Consider the following 23688-nt stretch of genomic DNA (forward strand, 5'->3'; position numbering starts at 1 on the left):
TACAAAAGAGAAATGATAGAGAAATGAATTCTTTCACATCTTGATAAATACTTCAAATGTATACTAATCCCATGAACAACATCTGCAAAGCAGGCATCTTTAATGGGTTTTAAGTGGCTTTCAAATAGAGCCATGAAAGACCAGTGCTATAAAATTTAAGACCATAATTACTCAAAACTCAAAGGAGCAACAATACGTCAAGCTTTGAAGCTTTAACAAAACCAATGACTTTTCATGGCCTTCATAGTCAATCCCATGAATAGCAAATTCTACTTTTGCAATACGATTCCAAAATCTATTATAGCCATGAGAAAATCATAAAACACAAAACAAAATCTAAACCTAATCAAAGATTCCAAGTTAGTTCCTTTACATTTCTGATAATTTTCTTTAAACCTTCCACGATCATTTTCCCATTTCGCAAACAGAACACGAAAATAAAGATCAATCTGCAAATGCCATATATAGTGCATTTCCTAAAATATTAAAAAAACTAAAAAGGACAATTTTTTACAAGTGAATCATGAGCTAAATCGGTTGTTGTATAGCTTTCTATCAAAAAATTCCAAACTTCTTTTGCACTGTCAAAACTATGGAAAAGGTACTAATGGAGGGAGTAGAAGTATTGATTAGCCAAGAGATCCCATTCTTCCCGTCTATCAGTATATTTATTAGAAGATTCTTCCTTTTCTTGAGTGGGCTTGACACGCTTCCCTATGATGACTCACCGTAGTTTGCGGCCTTTAAGAAAGCTTGGCATCCATAATCCATAATTAGCGCCATCTAAAACAATGGTGGTAGGATGCGAGACATCGGAATCAGGATTAGATACAATTACGATAAAGCATTGGCCCAGTAATGACGTAGTGCTTGATTGAATGATGTCTTGGTGCAAACTGGCTGTGAGAGGCACCGAAATGATTGTTGTATTAGATCAAAATTTATAATGGAAAGAAAGACAAAGAAAAGTAATAAATCAGGTCCCAAGTTTATACATACCCGTCCATGAATAGATGGGTATGGGTATCTTAAATTTTTCCATATGGCCAATGGGTATAAATGGGTGACCCAATAATACTCATTTAATAATAAATGGGTATCATTGAGTAACACATCAAATCCAATTAACCCATTTAGAATCGTCTTCCCCCAAACCTCCTATCTTCCCCCACCCATTTTTTTTTTCAAAATTTTCATTTTGTCATGATGTTAACTACTTTTGTTACATTATTATTATTATTTGTTGATTTTATCTTATCATTTTATTTTCTCTTAGTTTGTTAACTTGCTCGTTTTTCAGCATTACTAATTTATGACAAGTTTTAACCTCTTTTCTTATTTTTCCAAAATGAAATTTTAAATTTACACACGAAAAAATGTTATAAGTTCAAAATTTTGAGATTAAGTTTTCATGTCAACTTTTATAGTACTTAGTTCAAATTTTTATATTCTTATTGTTTAATTATTAAATAGTATGTAATTTTGCAACATAGAGTACATATGGGAAAAAATTGATAATTAGGTTTATTGAGCATTATAAATAAATATTTAAAACTAATGATGGTTGCAAAGGATGGTATAAATTGATAACTTAGTTTGCAAATATGAATTTAAATGAATTTACAAAAAGTTAAAATAAATGAGTTATAAATGGGTAATTGGGTTACCCAATTCATTTTTTGACTTACCTATTTATACTCATCTAATTAAATGGGTATAAATGGATTGACTCACTTATACCCATTACTCATTTTACCAACCCAAACCCGCCTTAATCACCCACTTTGACACCTCTAGTTGCAACCAAAGAAGCTTGGAACAGGGGAGCTGCTGGCTAACTGCCAAGGCGTTTGGTTTGGTGCAGATTTACTTCAAGCTACATTAACCTTTCAAAAGCACTTCAAAGCCAAACATTGTCACTGATTGGACCTAAATGAAATAAACTTGAAGATTTAGGCTAGAAAGTGTTTAAAATTAAGAGTTTAAAGTGCAAAGTATCCAGAATACAAATGTAAGATACAAAGTGAAAAAGCAATAAAAGTTTAAGGGTATAAAGTGAAATTAGTCCAATTAGGATTAACCCCTGAGCAAGTGCCAACACTCAACTTGTAAGGTTGGAGAAGGATCCTTTCTTCTAATAACAGGCGCGGTTTTCTCCTATCTTAATTTGCAAACAATGACTTCCTTGGACTTGTTTCATTTTCCTGGTCATTTTACGGACTAAGCCTGGCAAATCTTAGTAAATGAATTTTTTATAGGAAATTCGTTCAAACCGTCTCGTATTTTGCCAAATAAATTTATTTTTCCTTTATTTTTAAAAATGATAACTTTATATTTCTTGAAGTATTAAAGGATAGCCTCTAACTAGTATCCAGGGGCGGATTGAAGGGGTGCACTGGGGGCACAGGCCCTACTGCTCCCCTTAAATTTCTATAACAGTTATACAATTTTGACATAATTGTAAAGGTGCCTCCAAAGATTTTTTAGAAAAAATATGAAAGAATAAGTCACAAAATTTATATCATTCACTTTTCTCCTTTGGTCCCCCATTTCCCCCTAACAGGGCCAAGTACCAATTATATCAGTCTTTCCTTTTTGTCCCCACTCCTCAAGTTCCCTTTCCTCCTCTGGTCCCCCATTTTCCCTTCACAACCGACGCCCCTCTTTCTTCCCCCATTTGTACTTGTTGGTGAATTTATTTTTTATTTTTTGCTTAAAAAATTAGAAAAAGAGTAGATAAAAAATTTTGGTATTATTTTTGCCCCCACTAAGATTTTTTTCTGGCTCCGCCCCTGCTAGTATCCATTATCGTTCTTCTAGCTTCTATGCCTCGCTACCTAATATGGATAGTACGGCATATAATAATAATAAAAACAATAATAATAATAACTACTACTATTACTCCCTCCGTCCCACTATGATAGTCATGCTTTTCTTTTTTGTCTGTCCCAACTTGTAGTTCACTTTTCAATTGAAGAATGTAGTTGTCTTTTAATTTCTCTAAAATACCCTTATTTAATGTAAGTTGTCATTACTATGAACTATTTTATTTAATATAGATTGTTAGTATTGAATATAACCTATCCCATTTAATGCATTTAGATTTTCCAAAACATATTGATATATGAAAAGCCAACTTTATTTAATGTAAGGGTATTTTAGGAAAATAGCAATCTAAAAAAAAATTAGGACTATCAAAATGGGACAGAGAGAATAATTTTTACTGTACCAATTTTAAAATTTTTTGTAAGGTAGAACTTTACATCGGGATGCACTTGAAAGAGATACACATTATGACTACCTAACTTGGGGTACCTCGCACATTAAAGCACCTACTCTATTATCGAATGGAACTAATATAGAATCCTTTTTCCACCAATTAAATATGACAAGACTTCAAGTATGGTTATCCTCTCACTCTCGACTGTATGATTGATGATTACGTGGCAAACTTTTGAGTAACAATATGAATGACACAATTCACAGTTGAGTTGATCTGTCCTAACTTGGATGTCTAGATAGTAATATATTAAAGGACAGTTGATCATCTTTATATAAACTTCAGCATTTCATTACTAATTGGTGCAGCACATAAGTATTGGCTCAGAATTTGCAGATATCAATCCAAAAAAAAAAAAAAAAAACACACACACACACACACACAGATAGAGATTTTCGTTCAAGTAATCCAGGAGATGTCATCTTCAACTGAAGTGGAGCAAAAAGATGATCACTTTGAAGAGTTTTTCCAAAGGTTGCAACCAAAGAAGCCGATAGAAGGGGGCTTGCTGGCTAATTACCAAGGGGTTTGGTTTGATGCAGATTTACTTCAAGCTACATTAACCTTTCAAAAGAATTTCAAAGCCAATGAGTCTGACATTATTTTGGCCACCATGCCGAAATCAGGCACCACATGGCTTAAAGCCCTCACCATCAGTATTGTTAACCGCAACAATCATTCAGTTGATGAGAGCCCTTTGCTCTTCTCCAACCCTCATTATCTGGTTCCTTTTCTCGAGATGTATCTGTAGAAAGATGGTAATATTCCAGATATAGATGCTATGCCTTGCCCGCGAATCCTTGCAACTCACCTACCTTATCAATTCCTTCCAAGCACCATTTTGGATTGTTCCAACTGTCGAATCATCTACCTTTGCCGAAACCCTTTGGATGTATTCACCTCTACGCTGCACTTTGTGCTGCAAAATCGTTTTGCATCAAGGCCATTGGCGTCTCTTGATGTACCTTTTGAAGAGTTTTGTCAGGGCATATACCCTTATGGTCCATTCTGGGACCATTGTTTGGGATATTGGAATGCAAGCTTGAAGAACCCTCAAAAAGTGTTGTTTTTGAAGTATGAGGATTTTAAAAAAAAAGTATCACTAGCTCCGTGAAGAAGATAGCTAACTTTTTAGGTCATCCATTTTCAGCTGAGGAAGGGGAAGCAGGTTTGGTTGAAGAGATAGCAACGCTTTGTAGCTTCGAAAATCTTAAGAATTTGAACTGTAACAAAGAGGGGGAGATACAAACTGTTTTTAGAGCTAAGCATAATTCCTTTTTCAGGAAAGTGCCATTGACTGAATCTTAAATTCACCAAACATTGTTACTGAATGGACCTAAATGAAATAAACTTGACGATTTAGGCCATAAACTTTTTAAAATTAAGAGTTTAAAGTGCAAAGTATCGAGAATACAAATTTAAGATACAAAGTGAAAAAATGATAAAAGTTTAAGGGTATAAAGTGAAATTAGTCCAATTAGGATTAACCCTTAAGCAAGGGCCAACGCTCATCAGATTAATGACTTCCTTGGATCTTGTTTCATTTTCCTTGTCATTTTACGCACCAAGCCTGGCAAATTTTAGTAAAAGAATTTTTTTATATGAAATTCGTTTAAACCGTTTTAGTATTTTGTTAAATAAATTTTTTCATCCTTTAGTTTTTAAATAATAACTTTATATCTCTTGAAGTATTGAAAGGTAGCCTCAAACTAGCATCTATTATCGTTCCTCTAACTTCTATGCCTTGCTACCTGATACGGATAGTACGGCGTATAACGATAATAATAATAACTACTCCTATTAATTTTTACTGCACCAATTTTAAAATTTTTTGTAATGTAAAACTTTACATCAAGATGCACCTTAAAGACATACATATTATGATCACCTAACTTGTGGTACCTCGCACATTAAAGCACCTACTTTATTATCTGTAGCCAGCTATGATCCAATGGAATTAATATAGAATCCTTTTCCACCAATTAAATGTCACAAGACTTCAAGTATGGTTAGCCTCTCACTCTCATCGACTGTGTGATTGATGCACACTGATATTTGACATATGAAAGAGAGGTCTCTCTTAGTAGTAATATTTATTTTGTAACTTTTATTGATGATTTTATCGGAAAAATTTTGTGTTTTGTTTTGAAATCTAAAGATCAGGTTTCATATGTGTTCAAAGATTTTCGTAGCTAAGTTGAGAGGGACACTAACAAATAGTTAAGTACTGAGGATCATTTGAAAACTAATGCAAGTCTCATGGGATCAAACTAGAAGTATCAATTGATTTTGATCATAGGGGAGCTGAAACAGAGCAGTGAGAGAATATTGATGAAAGTGATACTGCTACTAGGGGCGGGCAAAATTATCCGCTAACCCGAAAACCCGTCATATCCGATCCGATCCGATCCAAAAATTAGGATATCCTATTTTTATTATTTGATTGGGTCGAAAGAGGATCGGATACCCGTTAAGATGCGGGGCGGGTTAGAGTCACATAATTAAAAATCCGCGGGTACCCGATCCGCCCCGAAAATATATATTTTTTATTTTTATACACACACTATAAAATAATAAGTTAGAACTAAATAAGTAATTTTATTGAATAAATTGCATTACAAATATGAGAGACTATAGTTTATTTACAAGATTCATTTGTAAAGGCCATGATCTTATATTTTATAGAAAAAAGTTTAATTAATGTGAAACATATATATATATATTAAAAATTGTGTTACTTATTTCAAACTTTTTATTGATTTTGAATTCTTTTAATTTTTTTCCTTTATCTTATATTCTCTTCACATGCTTGTTTCTTGGTGGGAAATCTTTTTTTTTAGAAAAAAATTTTATTAAATGTCAGATGAATGTGTAAAATATACAATTAAATTGGTATAAATCATTTTTTTAAAAAAAAATTGAATGATAAATGGAGCGGGGTGGGTACCAGCTAACCCGACCTTATCTCAGCGGGTACTCGATTATAGGGTACCCGCTAATATGCGGGGCGGGTAAGGGTCAGAAAATGGCTTACCCGCAAGGCGCGGGTCGGATCAGCCAAATGGTGAATGGGTTGGGTACCCGACCCGCGTCCACCCCTAACTGCTACTGACGAACTTGAGCAAGAGACGTTGTCAACTTCACCATCACCACCACAAGATGAGTCTAGAAGATCTACCAGAAAGAGGAGACATTCTAGTAGATATAATCCTAATGAGTATGTGTTGCTAATATATGGAGAGGAACTTGAGTTCTACAGTGAGGTTCTAGAGTACGAGAGAAAAGAAGATTGGTTGGAAACTATGCAAGAGGAGATAATGTCCTTACATAAGAATCACAGCTATGACCTGATGAAATTGCCTAAGAGCAAGAGAGCACTAAAAATGGAATAGATTTTTAAGTTGAGGACTCAAGAGCACAACTCACTACTAAAGTAGAAGGCAAGATTGGTTGTGAACAAATTCAGTAAGAAGGGTGATTTGAAATGCGATTGAGATGAAATTTTAACCATACAATTCTCTTGTCGAGCTCTACGCATCTACTGATTTAGATGTTGAATTTTCTCTTCATTTGGTAATACCTTTCCAAATCCACTTCTTTGACATTTATAGTTTGGGAGATGAATTTGTTATAATTTTACTTGATTGATATTGGTGATATTGTTGTTATCCGGATATTTTTGGTAAACCTGTGTGTTCCCATTACTGTGATATTGGAGATTTTTTAACTGGACTAGGTCCCATGATTTTTTCAAATTGGAATTTCTATGTTAAAAATTTTGGTGTCACATGTCTTTTGTTTTTTTTTTTTTTTTGCATTTTATTATTATTATTGATATTATTGTTTGGTGATTTAGTTTGTTCCTATCTTAACTGACACTTGAAAAAAGTAATTTGTTCTGAATTAAATATGATATTATATGCCTGCACCAGTACCCTTTTCCATCACTATCTTGGATGTCTAGATAATATATTGACGGACGGTTGATCATCGCTATATAAACTTCAGCATTTCATTATTAATTGGTGCAGCACTTAAGTATTGGCTCAGAATTTTCTGGTATCAATCCAAAAAAAAAAACACACACACACACACACACATAGAGATTTTCATTCAAGTAATCCAGGAGATGTCATCTTCAACTGAAGTGGAGCAAAAAGATGATCACTTTGAAGAGCTCTTCCAGAGGTTGCAACCAAAGAAGCCTGTAGCAGGGGGCCTGGTGGCTAATTACCAAGGCGTTTGGTTTTATGCAGACTTGCTTCAAGCCACATTAACCTTTCAAAAGCACTTCAAAGCCATTGACTCTGACATTATTTTGGCCAGCATGCCGAAATCGGGAACCACATGGCTTAAAGCCCTCACCTTCAGTATTGTTAACCGCAACAATCATTCAGTCGATGACAGCCCTTTGCTCTTCTCCAACCCTCATTATCTCGTCCCTTTTCTCGAGATATATCTGTACAAGGATGGTAATATTCCCGATATAGACTCTATGCCTTGCCCACGAATCCTCGCTACTCACCTCCCTTATCAATTCCTTCCTAGCAGCATCTTGGATTGCTCCAATTGTCGAATCATCTACCTGTGCCGAAACCCTTTGGATGTGTTCACTTCGTTGTTGCAATTCTTGCTGCAAAATGGTCTTATTTCAAGCCCATCGATGTCTATTGATGTACCTTTTGAAGAGTTTTGTCAGGGCATACACCCGTATGGTCCATTTTGGGACCATTGTTTGGGATATTGGGATGCAAGCTTGAAAAACCCTCAAAAAGTGTTGTTTTTGAAGTATGAGGATCTAAAAAAGGATGTCAATAGCTCCGTGAAGAAGATAGCCGACTTTTTAGGATATCCATTTTCAGCTGAGGAACAGGAAGCCGGTTTGGTTGAAGAAATAGCAATGCTCTGCAGCTTCGAAAATCTTAAGAATTTGGACTGTAACAAGGAGGGGGAGATACACGGCGCTTTTAGAGTTAAGCATAGTTCCTTTTTCAGGAAGGCAGAAGTTGGTGATTGGGTAAATGTACTAACTCCTTCCATGGCCAACCGACTTGAAAAATTGTTTCAAGAAAAGCTTGGGGAATCCGGGTTGACGCTGGAAATCAAGAGCAAATAGATCACTATGCGTGTTTCATGTGAGATTTCTCATTAGATTGTCATGCATGTTTCATGTGGATATCTCTCTCCCCTCTTGGACTAGTTCAGCAAATCTGATCAACGGTTCAGCTCCAAAAACGAGAAAACAAAAGAGAAGACCTAATACGCTTATCTTCAACTATTTGTTGCTTATTGCTGTGTAATGGTTGTATCAGTTACTTTTCATTCAGTTGTTGTATGACTAAAATATCACATATGCGTGCACCAAAATATCTTTATCATTTTGACTGGGTTCATTCCCTTCCTTGCTTTTTTCAAGCCGAAATGATAAATATGCTCATAGAATCGTGCTCAAAATGTTTCCTGATAGTAGGACTATTCTCATTTGAAACTCCAAGAAAAAAGGACAAAAGAAAATATTTGGGACTTAAGTCACATAATGGATTTTAGTCAGGAGAACTTTTTGTAAATCCTGTTTTGTGTTGTTTTTAATCACTAACGATGAAGTGTATTGTGGTTTTGCTATTTAGAGTTTTTGTTTATCTGAACTACAAGTTTTTTTTTTTTTTTTTTTTTGGCTTTCGTGCTTTGTTGGGGTGCCTTCACAAGCTCATGAATAATCTGTTCAACCATGTTACCATATACATCAACATATGTAAGTGTTCTTGGGGATTAAACCGTTCACCATATGTTTCCAATTTTGACTTTGACTCGATTATCTCCTTTTCTTACTTTTCCAAATGCAAATGACGTCCTCACAGAATTGTAGCTCAAAATTTTGTGTCATAATGGTAAACATCTCATAATGGTGTGTGTGATAATGGTACAGTCGGTTATCTCTCTTTCTTACTCTTTTTTTTTTTTTTTTTGGTGATAGGCTCTCTTTCTTAGTTCTATCAATTAATTTAATGAAAAGGTAGTGCTTTATATCAGTTTGCGCGTACATTGCTTTTGTTTGGGAGGCAAGTTTTTTTTGGCCTATTCTTAATACACAAAATTTTTTTATAACTTTGTCTCTAATAACTTTCTAAAACACACTACGGTTTTTCAAAATATACACCCCAAAAAGTCAAAAATACACAAAGTTTTTTCTTTCTTTTCTCTTTTCTTTTTCTTCCTACGTCGTTTCAACCCACCAATATCGACTGGCGTTCCGTGGCGGAGCTAGAAAAAAGTCTTAGTGGAGGCAAAAATAACACTAAAATTTTTTATCTACTCTTTTTCTAGTTTCTTAAGCAAAAATAAATAAATAAATTCACCAACAAGTACAAATTATACATATATTCCCTTAAAAACATAAAAAGACAAACTCAAAATTATTAATGTAATAATAATTTTATTTCAAAAACAAACTAAACTATTTACAATTGCTCACGACAAGTTTTCATATTTTGATAACGGTTTATAACTTTCTCATTTTGAACTTCACAAAGTATATTTTTCTCAATATAAGTAACTAAACTAAATTTTGTGACTCATTTTTTCACATCTTTTCTAAAAAACCTCTGGGGCACATTTAAAATTATATCAAAATTGTATAAGTATTATAGAAATTTAAGAGTGCAGTGGGGGCCGTGCCCCCACCTTCAATCCGCCCCTGCTGGCGTTCCGCAAGCACCCTTCTTCCCTCTTCCCTCCCTACAACACCATTTTTTTCTCTCTCCCTCTCTCTAGTCCTCCCACTTTCCCCTCCTTTCTCCCACCTTCACTCCTCCTATCTTCTCCTTTCCCCCCTCCTTCTCTTCCCCCTCTCCCTCACCTCACCCCTATTTCTCACAAATTCATAGATACTGTGATTTTTGTCACCGACACAATCTAAATGTCTAAACTTTTAATAAATTGAGAGATTATTCACCCTTTTAGATTTTAAGGGAAAATATTATCTAAAATTTAATGATAAACTTAAGTTGAAATTGAGAGGTTTATTTATGTTAGAAGGCTATTAATGATTTGCAGACTTCTATGACTCTTAAAATTACAGTGTATGTAATATTTCGATACATAAATATGCCCTAACTCTTGATACCTCAGCCAAATTACACAAACAATGACGACACAGATAAGTTAAAAATAAAGACTTAATATAGAATGTTATTATATTTAAAACACTTCAACTTTTATCTCTGGTCAACTAATTCGTTTCACAATGACTTTTCTTCACTAACCAAATGCCACGAGAAATATCCATCTTTTATCACAAGGATAGTCTTTTGCATAATTAGAATCTTGAAAAATCACATAATTTTCAATCCATCCTTAGCATTATTATGGGATCATGTAATTCTAATGCTCGACTCAAACTCGATTAATAGAGCTGTGAAGCTAGTACCACCCATTTGTTGGATTTTTTTTGCTTTGGCACTATTATTAGTTATCCATAAAACTCTATAATGGTGTGTTCCATAGCGAGATAGACACATCCTAGATTACAATTTTTTTAATTTTGATTAAAAGATATTTTCACGAGCACTTCAGGTTTTTTGTCTCTTTTTTCTGAGTTATAGTCCGGCAAATAGCTTCCAAATTCGATTAATTTTCATATGGACTAACCAACGTAGTTCCTTTTCATTTTTCTTGTTCCTTTTTTTTTTGGGAGAAAGGGGGGGTGAGTGTTTGGAAGACTGGCCCATATTTAGACTGACACATTATTAATGGTGTCCAGATGTATTTTTTTTTTCTGGCAACGATAGATGTTGTATAACTTACAACACCTAGTCTAAGGGAAGGGGCAGGGGGATGGTCAACTAAGACCAGCCACATATTGTGGCCAAATTGTGGGAGGCAGGGGTTGATCCCCTAACCTTCAGCATCACCATTATGGTGATGACCACTGGACCAAATGGCCAGTGGCAATGGTGTCCAGATGTATAGGTAGCTCAATAATTGACAAAGCAACTGAATGCAAGTCACTTTCTCTTGTCTGCAACAAAGTCGGCAATAAATAATCCTTAAAAAACAGTAAGGATGATTGACAAAAAAGAAACAAAAAAAGTGGCTATAAATAATAAATATTGTAGCAGTAACAAGTTTAATTTGATTCAGAGTTTTAGATGATTGAGACATAGGGATGGTAATGAGGCAGGTGGCTCTGTTTTTAAACTCGGATCGGACCGGCCGATCCGACTAGTCGAATCGGGAATGTGCCAATTGTTCGGTCTGAGTTAATCCTAAAAATTGGAAAATAAAAAATTCTGTCAAATCAGGTCAAAAATCGAGTTTGATTGGAAAATATGAACCCAGTCTCTTTTTTTTTTTTGAAAGGTCAAAATATTTTTAATATTATGTTTTGACCCCTAAGTTATTAAAAATTATTAATATACTTCAAATATTTCATACTTTATAAATGTTGTCTTAAAGTTTGGTGTTATTTTTCAATTAAATCCATAATTTTAATTCTAAACTTGTTAATGCTCATTAAATAATATAAAAAGCTACTTGATTGTTCTAATTTATTTGTATTTTCCTATTAAATATATTTGAGACATCAAATATATATAAATATACCTTTATTAATATTAACATGTTATTAGGTATTTTATGTGAAGGCCCCCCACTTCTCCCAAGGGCAAACCCAAGGGTATTCGCGGGACGCCTGTCCAACTCTCGCCAGGACTCAAGACAATTCGAATCGAACTTAACGATACATACCAAAATACTACAAGTCAAAATAAAGAAAAGTCACTTCCTTAACTAAATATTCAAATCTTACATCATGTTCACAAAAGGATACATCGAGTCCCAAAATACAACCATTAAAAGTCAACTACACATTTACAGCCCAGATTCCAATCAAAAGTATAATCTAGTCGGCTTTTCCAAAATCTTCCAATCCAACCTGTTAAGGAAAACAAACTAATGGGATGAGCCAATACTTAGTGAGGCCAGGAAACACACATGCAAACATATAATCCAAGTAGCCACAAATTACATAGTAAGTAAAGTTATAAAGTTCGAATAATTCACATTTCGAATAGGAAAAATAAACAGAAACAATTCAAGGATACTGTAGCTCTCAGGAGCTAAATTCCACGTAGTCGAGTCGAAGTCTTGATCACATTTCACGTTGACACTCTGTCAACCACATAAGTATCAAATCCATAGATACACCACTTTTCTTCGAATCCCGTCACCGTTACACCCCTTACTGGGCCCGCTCATCAAAGTTTTTTATAATACTCGAGTATATCATGGCAATATTGCACGAGTAATGCCAAGCAAGATCTCTCCAATAGATCATGCTCTACGAATATCTCATGGTTGGCTAAGCTTATCGACCAAGCCCATGCTGGCTCGATTCGCAAAGTTAACCAACGAGTTTGGGCGTCCCCCGAATACGAATACGAATACGAATATAAATACGAATACGAATATAAGTCAACGAGCAACGCTCAAATCGACGATTCCAAATAGGAATCACAAATACGGATCACATATACGAATCAAAACAAATACGAATCACATCCACATTACCATGTACAAGTCGGATATGAATTCATATAGCAAAATTCGAATATAATTTCATTTGAAAGAGCACGAGTGCGGTAAAGTACACTCTCGTCTCAAAATTTCAAATTTTCATAACGGATAAGAAACAGATAACCACTTAATATCAAATTCATGCACTTGACACTCACCAATCGAAACAAGGGAGTAAGTGCGTAAACGAGCCTTTAGGTGTTCCCCTCGAGATCCTCTTGTAGGTCTCCTTGAGCACCTGAGCAAATAGTAATTGTCTATTACACACTATCGCTTAAAACCCCTAATTATCGAGGAAGATTGCACACTTGTACAATCTAAAAAAATTTCACGAAAATGAGCCTTAATTACTCGTAAATCGAGGCTAAAAAATGAGGTTTTAAAATACAAGTGAAATCTGATTTTCATCTTTGAAATCAAGTGTAAAACGGTTTAGCAATATCGAAGGAAAATAGAGAGTTCGCAACCCTCAATTTCCTTTAAGTTCGGAAATTTCAGATTTGTCACCCATATTTTGAAAAATCGTATCTCATTCTCTACAATTCCAAAGTTGAAAAACTTAGTGCCATTGGAAACTACTTCCAAATTACTAAAAGTTCCTAGAAGACACTTTTCCATGATTCTAATTGGAAAATATTCGAAATTTAGCCCAAAATTGCTGTTTTAGAAAGTCAAGACAGATTTGGGTTGATTTTTGACAAAGTTTGAAAATTCGGCAAAATTCATACAATTAAAGCTAGCCTCTGAAATTTGGAACTCTATTAGAGTTGTAATCCAGGTTTAAAACAAAATAAGTGGAATGAGAATTGAAGTTTCGAGCACCAAGATATGGTAGCTCAAAGTTACCCAAATTTCCTTGTTAAACAAGGGTTTTCCAAAATCACGTCACGAACTTTGGAACTTTAGTTGAGCAATGAAACGGCCTCGGAATAATACCAAAATTAGCAGTATAATACTACCATATAAGGGTTGTTCCTCTACCAAATTTCATGGAGAAATAAGCACAGAAAGTGGGTTAACAAAACCGTTGAAATCACAAGAAATTCTAAGGCTAAGTTGCCTTTGAACTTCCGTTTTGTCGTTTCCAAACATTTGGTCAAGGAACATCTCAAACATGGTTCATTCCATTAGAAAATGTCCAAAATATTTTCAAGGTACATTCGATAGATGATTTACAATAAGAAACTTTGGATAACAAGTCCCAAACCGTAGTTAGTTTCAAATCTGTCCAAAACACTGTTTTCGTTCACAAAGTCAGTTTTGAATTTCAATCATAAATCACTCAATTCAACTTGGAATTGAGAATGGTTGGCGGCGTTAGAAAATAGACTCATAAGGCTATATTTTCTCAGAAGAAACTATTTTCAAAATCTATCCATAACAAGCTCATACGTGAGCATCAAATCACAGTTCATAATCTGCCTCCCAGTGACAAACGAAACAGGACAGCAATTTTTAAACGAATGGTTTGGCTCACTCGAGAGGAACCAGAATGTGTCTTTTATACCAAATGAAAGCTGGGAATGTCTAGTTTCCATTTCCACAAACGGCACTCAAATCTGACATCGGAGAGATGAATTATAGCCGAAACAAGATGACTGTCTGTTAGTGACGGGAATCATTTTCCAGTTTTCAAAACTTTGGAAATCACTTCATTTAACCAACTAAATCATATTATTTTTCCATGAAACTTTTTACACAATCAGTATAACATGTAAAAAACATAAACAAGCCATTAGAACCTCAAAATCTTGCACAAAAGTGGTTGAACAAACCAGGGGCAAAATGGTCACTTTTTCCCTTTGCACCTCATTTGAGTTTCCATCAATAACCCAACATTAATCCACCAATATAAGCACTAAACCAACATTACTTTCATCATCAATCACCAAATCAGTCCATATACCCAAGGTGGGAGTTTATAGAGCCCACACGACCAATTTTCCATCACAAACAAGCTACCCATAAACATGTAAGGGCTTAAACGTGCATTACTACTTCCATGAAGCAAGATTTGGAGAGTTGATCGGGCTCACCTTCTTAGATGCACAAGGACAGAATTTTCGGTCCCCTCTTGGTCCAAGAAATTCGTGAAAACAGCCCCTCCTTCTTAGCTAGATACAAACTCCAAGGGTTAAGCTAGTGTAGTTCAATTTTTGTGTGATTTGGTGATGTTTTGTGCAAGAAATGAAGCGGAAAAATTTGGAAGCTTGGAGTTGTTCTTCCTTCCTCCTTGGCCGCTGGAATGAGAGAGGGAAATGAGAGTGTTTGGCCGGCACTTGAGGTGAGAAGAGAAGGGTTTTGATCTGGTGTGATGCTCCCTTGAGAAGCCTAAGAATGTGTGGCCCAAAATGCTCCAAAAGTCAACTAAGGAGAGTGCGTGTACGCGCGAGTTTCGTGCTCATTTCCTCTTGGATTTGTTTCACTTGTGCATTAAACCTTTAATGCACTTATATTCATACTATTATTATTCACTCTTAATAGTCAAAAAATAAAGCCCTTAAGTCCCTTAATTGATCGCTCGCGTAAAAACGCGTACTTCCAATTATACGCGATAGAGCGAAATTTCTAAGAAATTCTTATAACGATAGTATTACTAACTAATAATTGAGCACTTAAGCATAAAAATACCTATTTTGAAACTAATATACAAGTCTCCAATTTTTCAAACTTTTTGTATCTTCAATTCAATTATTTACTCCAATCACGTATTCACTATTCTCACTTTACGAGTTTTCAAAAATTAAATTTTGAAACAAATCACTTTAAAAATATAATTAAGCTATAGAATCATGTAATTAGGTCTAAATAGACTAGAAAATAATATTCAGAACAAATGGGCAATTAAATATTTAAATAAGCTCGAAATGGAATTTAAAATAATAAATTTTACTAGTCCTCACATGAGTCGAGTTTTAACTCCTCAAATCTCAAATTAACTTTTCTTAATCTACTATTGCTCATTCTTACTTCTCCAAAATTAATATACTCTCGATTCAAATATAGTCTCGAAAAACGTGTACTCGTTGTTCCGAACTAAACGAGTTTTCAAAAAGTAAATTTTCTAACAAAACGTTTTAAAAACATAAGAGAGGTGTTTTTTCATATAAATGGATTTTAAGTAGTCGAATTAAATAATTCGGAGAAATTGAGTAAATAATACTTAAATAAACCAGTAATATATGACAAAAATAAGAAAATTTTCGGATCCTCACATTTTACATATAATATTTTAATTTTTAAATAATTTTTATTTATGACATCATCCGATTCAATCCCAATAGAATCTGGTTGAACCCATTAACCCCTAACCTCTGAGCTCGATCGAGTCGATATTCAGTCCAGTTCTGAAAACATAGGCTACAGGCACCCATCTCGCTGGGGGCTAATGGAGCAAGGGGATGGAGCACCCCACTTAGAAATGGGGCGGGGGGGCGGGGACATGCTCCCTCGCTCCGCCACCTCGCCCTGCCACCCACTAAAAAAAATAAATGTATAAATAAATATATATGTATATAATCATATATATAATATTTAATTTAATTAGTTACAAACTTATGATGATGATATTATTAGTTATATGTATTATATAATGCATATTAGTATATATAATATAATTGATATTATTAATTATACTAATAATTATATATGTCTACTAATAGAAATTATTAATTAATTATACTAAATTTACTAATACATTTATACTAAATTCTTAATTACACTTAATACAATAACACTTTTTTCTCAAAAAAAAAAATACACAAGTACAATAATGAATTAGTGATTGTATTTGCGCTAAAAGTGAAAACTTGACTACTTTAGTTATATTTATTCCATTATTGTATTCAAATAGCTTTTGTTTGATTGTTTTTATAAGTTTAAATTGTGAAATTACAATAAATAACAACTTGATGATATGTTAATATTTTAATATTTTAATATTTATTTGCTAAAATTTGACTATAATAAAATTATATAATAAATTTTTATTAGTTTCGCAAATGTCCCTGCAAGAGAAGCAGGGCGGGGCCGGGAAGGGGCTTGGTGAGATTTCCGAGAACGACAAATAAATTTATTCTGATTCTAGGATTGATCCAACCATCAATGTACATAACAATTGAGTTTTGCTATAAAATCATTAATCCAGAGTTCAAAAAAGTAACCAAACATTGGATTACGCTTTGCTTGCAACCTTACTCCATTCCTTTCTTTTATAAAAAGGTCCAACTTTATTTCATTTGATTGTCCGTGATCCCAAGATTTTCAAAAAGTAGGATTATATGTAGAAATTCGAAGGCGAAGCTGATATTGGTCTGTTTGGTTAGCTTGATTTGTTTAAAAAAAAAAAGTCAAATATTTGTCAACTTGTATCATAAACATAATTTTCAATCACATTTTTACCTTACACACATCATACTATAAAAAGTGTTATAGAGTGTTATTCCAAATAATCTCTTGTCCAAACACATTATTTGTTGTGGGATGAGGAACGGATGAGATAATTGATATTATGATTTTTTTTAAAAGTTATTTTGCTAAATTGAATTCTAATTAAAGGTTAATATTCTAAGCACTTTTAAAATGTTCGAAAATGTACTCATTTGTTTCATTTGTTTTTTTCTCTTCTTATGATCTGTTAATATATGTTACATAATACTAGTAAATAATAAACAAAGAAAATAAAAAATAAAAATTCTTTTATTTTATTTTTTTTATTTTGTCGACACGGTAGTTTGTTCTATTCTATATCTACACCTACTCTACTAAGAGGGAAGAGATGGATTCAAATGGGTCAAGAGAGAATCTGAAGGGAACTGTGAAATTTTCAAAAAATACTAAAGGTGAATGCAAATCAAGAAATTCAATCCCAAATCTCTTGACCTGCACCAAGAAGAGCCTTAAAACTCTTTCGGCAGCCAACGACTTTAAAGCAAAGGTGGTTGGTTCTTTTACGCTGTAGTACTTGGTAAGTGCCTGATCTGTTGCACAGTGAGAAATGGACCACGTTCCCAAGTCAGCGACTGAGAACTGAAAACTGAGAAGTAGCTACGCAGGCTTGAAGTTTTAACAAATTGAGTCAACAAAGAGCAGTAATTGTTTTATTGCCCTTGCTGCTTTTATTCCTTGTCGTTGTCCCAACAAAGAGGAAATAAAAAAAAAGAAGAAGATACTGATCACTTGAATCCGAATCTGCGAATCCCAGAACGTACTTGAGCACAACAATACCATCTGCATCTTCTTCTCTCCATCCTTGCATCGGTTATTAGTAAGTTAATCTATCCCTTTTTGTTTATCAACATTTGGAGGAATTATGCTTAGAATTGCTTTTGAGAAGACTTAATTCAATTGATATATAACCAAGAGATCAATAAATCGCATTGAATCCGAAATTTTTTGGGTTTTTGACATCAAACCATTCGATCATCCAACCATCAATTTACCCCAGTTGAAGTATTCAATCTGCCGTGTCTGTTTCATTGTTACATTTCTTGCATTTCAGTTTCTTGGTCGTAGGATATATGGTTGTTGGCCAAAAGAGAAAAAAGGAAGAATCTTTTTCTGCTTTTCATTTTGGATGTGATATTGGGTTTTTGATGTAAACTTTATTGTTTCTGCCTTATTATTTTATGAAATAGAATTAGCTGATTTTAACATGAATGATATTTGAGCAGGATTGCTTCTGCTCCTGGAAAGGTTTTGATGACTGGAGGTTATCTAATTTTGGAGAGGCCTAATGCAGGGATTGTCCTGAGCACAAATGCACGATTTTATGCCATAGTGAAGCCACTTTATGAGGAAATCAAACCTGAGAGTTGGGCTTGGGTGAGTCTTTTTTTTTTTTTCATATTGTGAACTTTTCTTTCAGTAATAAGTATTTTCCACTTCATTCTTTATTATGCAAGTCATAAGTTTGAATACTATTTGTCCGAAGTTTACTCCCTGAGAAGAATGCTTGGTTCAGTAGAGGATAAAGAAACCCATATTATTTAAGAAAGTTAGAAGCCCTATGAAGTAATTAATTTGGTGCCATTTGATAACCAAATGATAAAAGGACTATGTCTTATATTAGGATGGGCTTTAACGAGGTTACTTGAATTGATCTTTTATTTGAAGCAGGCATGTTTTACCTAAGTTTCTTCATTCTTAATCAACCTCTCTCTAGTATGTAACTGTATGAAGTGTCTTTTTTCTCTACCTATGTATCTTTAACCATAATCAATTTATTTCGCAGAATTTGAATAGAGTTTGTTCTTATTAACTTTTAGGCATGGACAGATGTAAAATTAACTTCTCCACAGATGTCGAGAGAAACTATATACAAATTGTCCCTCAAACATTTAACTCTTCAGCCTGTGTCTTCAAGGTAAGTCTATCTGTTTTCACGCCTTACGTTGGTCGAACTATATCTGCTGATGTCTTTCCATTTAACTTCAATCATTTTTGTTTGCAATTTTACAATTAGATATATGTATGCTTTTGTGGAATTCTGGATTGGATTCGTGTTTTAAAAACCACATGCAAAGGATTCATGTATTAAATGGAATTCACTGGAGTAATGCCTTATGTTGTTGGCTTAATAGCAGTGCCTCAAGAAACCCCTTTGTAGAACATGCGGTCCAATATGCAGTGGCAGCAGCTCATGCAAAATTTGGCAAAGACAAGACAGATGCATTACAAAAGATACTTTTGCAAGGTAATGTCTGACATTTCACTCTTCATATTTGTTCGTTAAGCTGAATGAATATAAATGAATCCAAGTTGCTGATGGATTAGTCATGCAGGTCTTGATATTACGATTCTAGGATGCAATGAGTTTTATTCATATAGGAATCAGGTATTTCACGTTTCCTGTCATGTATCTTCAAGCCGTGACAGCTTAGTGGTGTTTAGTGATCATTTCCTTCTTGTCCCTCTTAACACAATGGCTGTCTCTAAATTAGTGGTTGACTTGAATCATATCTATGCACCAAAAAGCAATTTGCTAGTTGTTCGAGTGCCAGGTTTCATAATAATAAAAGCTTACTCAGTTTGACTCTTGCAATTGATGTTCTCTTAGCTTCCTTCGGCACAATCATCTATTACTTATATCATTGTGAGGTTCCTGTTCATGTTTAGCAAAGATTTGTAGTTCAATATCTTCTTGAGGTAGTCATGCTTTCCAGTTAACTAACCAATATAAGAATGGATTTTGTTATTTGGATCTTATTGTTTCGTATATGTCACTGTATACTTTCATAATTGAATGAAACTTTTCTAAGATCAACTTATATATGTGAGATTCTGAAGTGGAACTTTCCCTTGCAGATTGAGAAACGACTACAAAAAACTAAATTAGATCAGTCTTTTATATTAGGAAATTTTAGATATTTGAAGCTGCTGACTCTATCTAATTGAAGAAAAATGATGTACTTACTAGATTTACCAGACCCACTGATTTTAGGAACTCGTGTTAGCAAAATTTATTTTCTTTAGAACATTGATGTATACTTGTGAATTTGAATCAACCTCTGTTTCCACATAGGACTTGATAAAGTTTTTTTTTTGGCTTTCGTGCTTTGTTGGGGTGCCTTCACAAGCTCATGAATAATCTGTTCAACCATGTTACCATATACATCAACATATGTAAGTGTTCTTGGGGATTAAACCGTTCACCATATGTTTCCAATTTTGACTTTGACTCGATTATCTCCTTTTCTTACTTTTCCAAATGGAAATGACGTCCTCACAGAATTGTAGCTCAAAATTTTGTGTCATAATGGTAAACATCTCATTGGAATAGAAAAACTGAAATTTGGGAATTAACTATGGTGTGTGTGATAATGGTACAGTCGGTTATCTCTCTTTCTTACTCTTTTTTTTTTTTTTTGATAGGCTCTCTTTCTTACTTCTATCAACTAATTTAATGAAAAGGTAGTGCTTTATATCAGTTTGCGCGTACATTGCTTTTGTTTGGGAGGCAAGTTTTTTTGGCCTATTTTTAATACACACAATTTTTTTATAACTTTGTCTCTAATAACTTTCTAAAATACTCTACGATTTTTCAAAATATACACCCCAAAAAGTCAAAAATACACAAAGTTTTTTCTTTCTTTTCTCTTTTCTTCTTCTTCCTCCGTCGTTTCAACCCATCATTATCGGCTGGCATTCCGCAAGCACCCTTCTTCGCCCTCCCCCCCTCCCCCAACACCATTTTTTTCTCTCACCCTATCTCTTGTCCTTCCGCTTTTCCTTCCTTCTTTCTTCCTCCCTCACTCCTCCTCTCCTCTCCTTTCCCCCCTCCTTCTCTTCCCTCTCTCCCTCACCTCACCCCTATTTCTCACAAATTCATAGATGCTGTGATTTTTGTCACAGACACAATCTAAATGTCTAAAGTTTTAATAAATCGAGAAAGTTTTCACCCTTTGAGATTTTAAGGGATAATATTATCTAAATTTTAATGATAAACTTAAGATGAAATTGAGAGATTTATTTATATTAGAAGGCTATTAATGATTTGTAGACTTCTATGACCCTTAAAATTACAGTGTATATAATATTTTGATACATAAATGTGCCCTAACTCTTGATACCTCGGCCAAATTACACAAACAATGACGACACAGATAACTTAAAAATAAAGATTTAATATAGAATTTTAGTATATTTAAAAAACTTCAACTTATCTCAGGTCAACTAATTCGTTTTACAATGACTTTTCTTCACTAACCAAATGCCACGAGAAATATCCATCTTTTATCACAAGGATAGTCTTTTGCATAATTGGAATATTGAAAAATCACATAATTTTCAAACCATCCTTAGCATTATTATGGGATCATCTAATTCTAATGCTCGACTCAAACTCGATTAACAGAACTGTGAAGCTAGTACCACCCATTTGTTGGAAATTTTTTGCTTTGGCACTATTATTAGTTATCCATAAAACTCTATAATGGTGTGTTCCATAGTGAGATAGACACATCCTAGATTACAATTTTTTTTTGGGAAAATTCCACTTTACTCTCCTGCGGTTTAACCTTTTTTTATATACATTGAATACTACATCTAGGCTAGTTATGGTGTAATTTCCTTATGCATGTGAAACCTACTTTCGTAGTGAATCAACTATACTCATAACTAATCCATACCTATTTTCATGGTTATGAAATTAGCTACAAGTTCATTTTTTCAATGAAATTACATGAAATGAATCACTAAAAACCACATAAGTGCACCTCTACTTTCGTGAGTGTACTCCCTATGTTTAGCACTTCTTGAACTAGTGTTAAATCTCAATTTTCATTGCAGAAACAACACCTTAGATAATCACAATCAATGGTACCAGATTAATCATGATTTAAGAAGCCAAAGTGCTAAATAACTTGCTCAAATCATAGCAGTCAAATAACCAAATAATAAACACTAACAATTATAGAAAGTTCAACCAAACCCAAGGCATAAACTTTAGAAACACATAATGAACACAAAATCCAGAACTTGTATATTAACTAAACTTGGAATCAAATACAAAAGATAAAGAGTTTGGAAGGAATACAACTCTTGTCACATGAGCTTTCTTCCTTGCCTTCTTCATCCTCCATCTTCATCCTAATCTAGATAATAAACAAGAATGGAAAAGCTACACTACTCTATACTAAGCTAAACTAACACTAGGAAGATGAAAGAGCTACATTTCTGCAGCTTCAAGCTTTCTCCCGTAGCTCACTCTCTATTTTTCTGCTATGAACTCCAATCTCTCCTATCTCTTCTTGGATCCTCTCTCTTGCAATGAATTTGGCTATTTAATGATGAAAGGTGGTCAAGAAATGAAGCTTTACACTTTCTCCTTACAGCTGGTAATGTCTCTCACATGTCTAGCATCACATGTGAGTTGGTGGAGGTGAAATTGAGTTTTACGCGTATAAAGTAGCCTTTTCTGACCAGTGATCCGAGCTGCTACAGTGCCTCGGATCCGTATGGATCCGAGCTCGGATCCACTAACCCAGAAACAGCCGAGGGTTCGGATGAATAGTGGATCCGAGTGTGGATCACTTGCTCTGTTTTTGGCCCAACTTCAACCGATCTTTTCTTGATATTAGAGGCTGAACCAGCTCATGTGTAAAACACGAAAGTTGTAGCCTTTTGAGTTATCTTTCCAATGCATCAAGAATCACCTCATTTGGATCTGTGTAGGCTGAGATATGACTGAAATACCCTTGTCTGCTCATTGCCCTGTTTCAGCTTCGACCAACAGAAATTAGCTAATGTAATTCGGCTTTTTGATTTTGAAAACCTTCAAACTGGATTCGGATGTCTTCACCAAAGTTGTAGATCTATCTCTTATCTTCAAATGGGTTTAAGAATCATCCCAATCCGATCATTGTAACTCAAGTTATAGCCGAAATACGAAAATGTGTCAAAACTGTCAAAATACACAAAATCCAAGTAAAAAGTGATAAAAACCTCATTTAATCACTTAAAAGCATTTTTCACCAATTATAGCCAAAATGATTCATATTCTTCCAATAATATAACCAAAGTGACTAAAAATAATATAAAATGTCATACAATTATTACGTAAATTAGTCACTTATCAAATTCCCCCACACTTAAATCATTGCTTGTCCTCAAGCAATTCACACATAATCAAATGCAATGATTCAAGAGGTGAAATAATATATGCACTTTGTCCAATTTAATTCCTCAAGACTTGGAAAATAATCATTATACAATTATTCAATTTACACTAAATACTCATAATATCAAGTAAAGGAAAGATAATTATACCCTAAATTCAACAAGTTAAACTTAATCTCTGACCCTAACTTAATTTTACAAATAAGCAAATCACATAG

At 34.1% G+C, this 23688-nt stretch overlaps 3 protein-coding genes and 1 long non-coding RNA gene across 4 annotated transcripts; 3 read left to right on the top strand and 1 right to left on the bottom strand.

Annotated features, from left to right (window-relative positions):
* The first annotated feature begins 3695 nt into the window (after positions 1–3695).
* On the top strand, positions 3696–4031 carry LOC140013788 (cytosolic sulfotransferase 8-like). The gene has a single exon (XM_072063905.1). The coding sequence runs from the start codon at positions 3696–3698 to the stop codon at positions 4029–4031; it is 336 nt and encodes a 111-aa protein (XP_071920006.1).
* Positions 4032–7409: 3378 nt separating this feature from the next.
* Positions 7410–8396, top strand: LOC140013789 (cytosolic sulfotransferase 15-like). The gene has a single exon (XM_072063906.1). The coding sequence runs from the start codon at positions 7410–7412 to the stop codon at positions 8394–8396; it is 987 nt and encodes a 328-aa protein (XP_071920007.1).
* A 3649-nt stretch (positions 8397–12045) lies between these two features.
* Positions 12046–15085, bottom strand: LOC140013250 (uncharacterized). Its single transcript, XR_011820328.1, has 3 exons — positions 14890–15085; positions 13012–13091; positions 12046–12212 (listed from the first exon to the last, which is right to left on the bottom strand). It is a non-coding gene; the product is annotated as an uncharacterized lncRNA (long non-coding RNA).
* Positions 15086–17849: 2764 nt separating this feature from the next.
* On the top strand, positions 17850–20372 carry LOC140013790 (phosphomevalonate kinase, peroxisomal-like). The gene is made up of 5 exons (XM_072063907.1): positions 17850–17866; positions 18523–18676; positions 19120–19217; positions 19438–19547; positions 19636–20372. The coding sequence occupies exons 1-5, from the start codon at positions 17850–17852 to the stop codon at positions 19884–19886; spliced, it is 630 nt and encodes a 209-aa protein (XP_071920008.1). The 3' UTR covers positions 19887–20372.
* Positions 20373–23688: the final 3316 nt, after the last annotated feature.

The sequence above is a fragment of the Coffea arabica genome, chromosome 8c, assembly GCF_036785885.1.
Source record: "Coffea arabica cultivar ET-39 chromosome 8c, Coffea Arabica ET-39 HiFi, whole genome shotgun sequence".
Taxonomy (NCBI): Eukaryota; Viridiplantae; Streptophyta; class Magnoliopsida; order Gentianales; family Rubiaceae; genus Coffea; species Coffea arabica.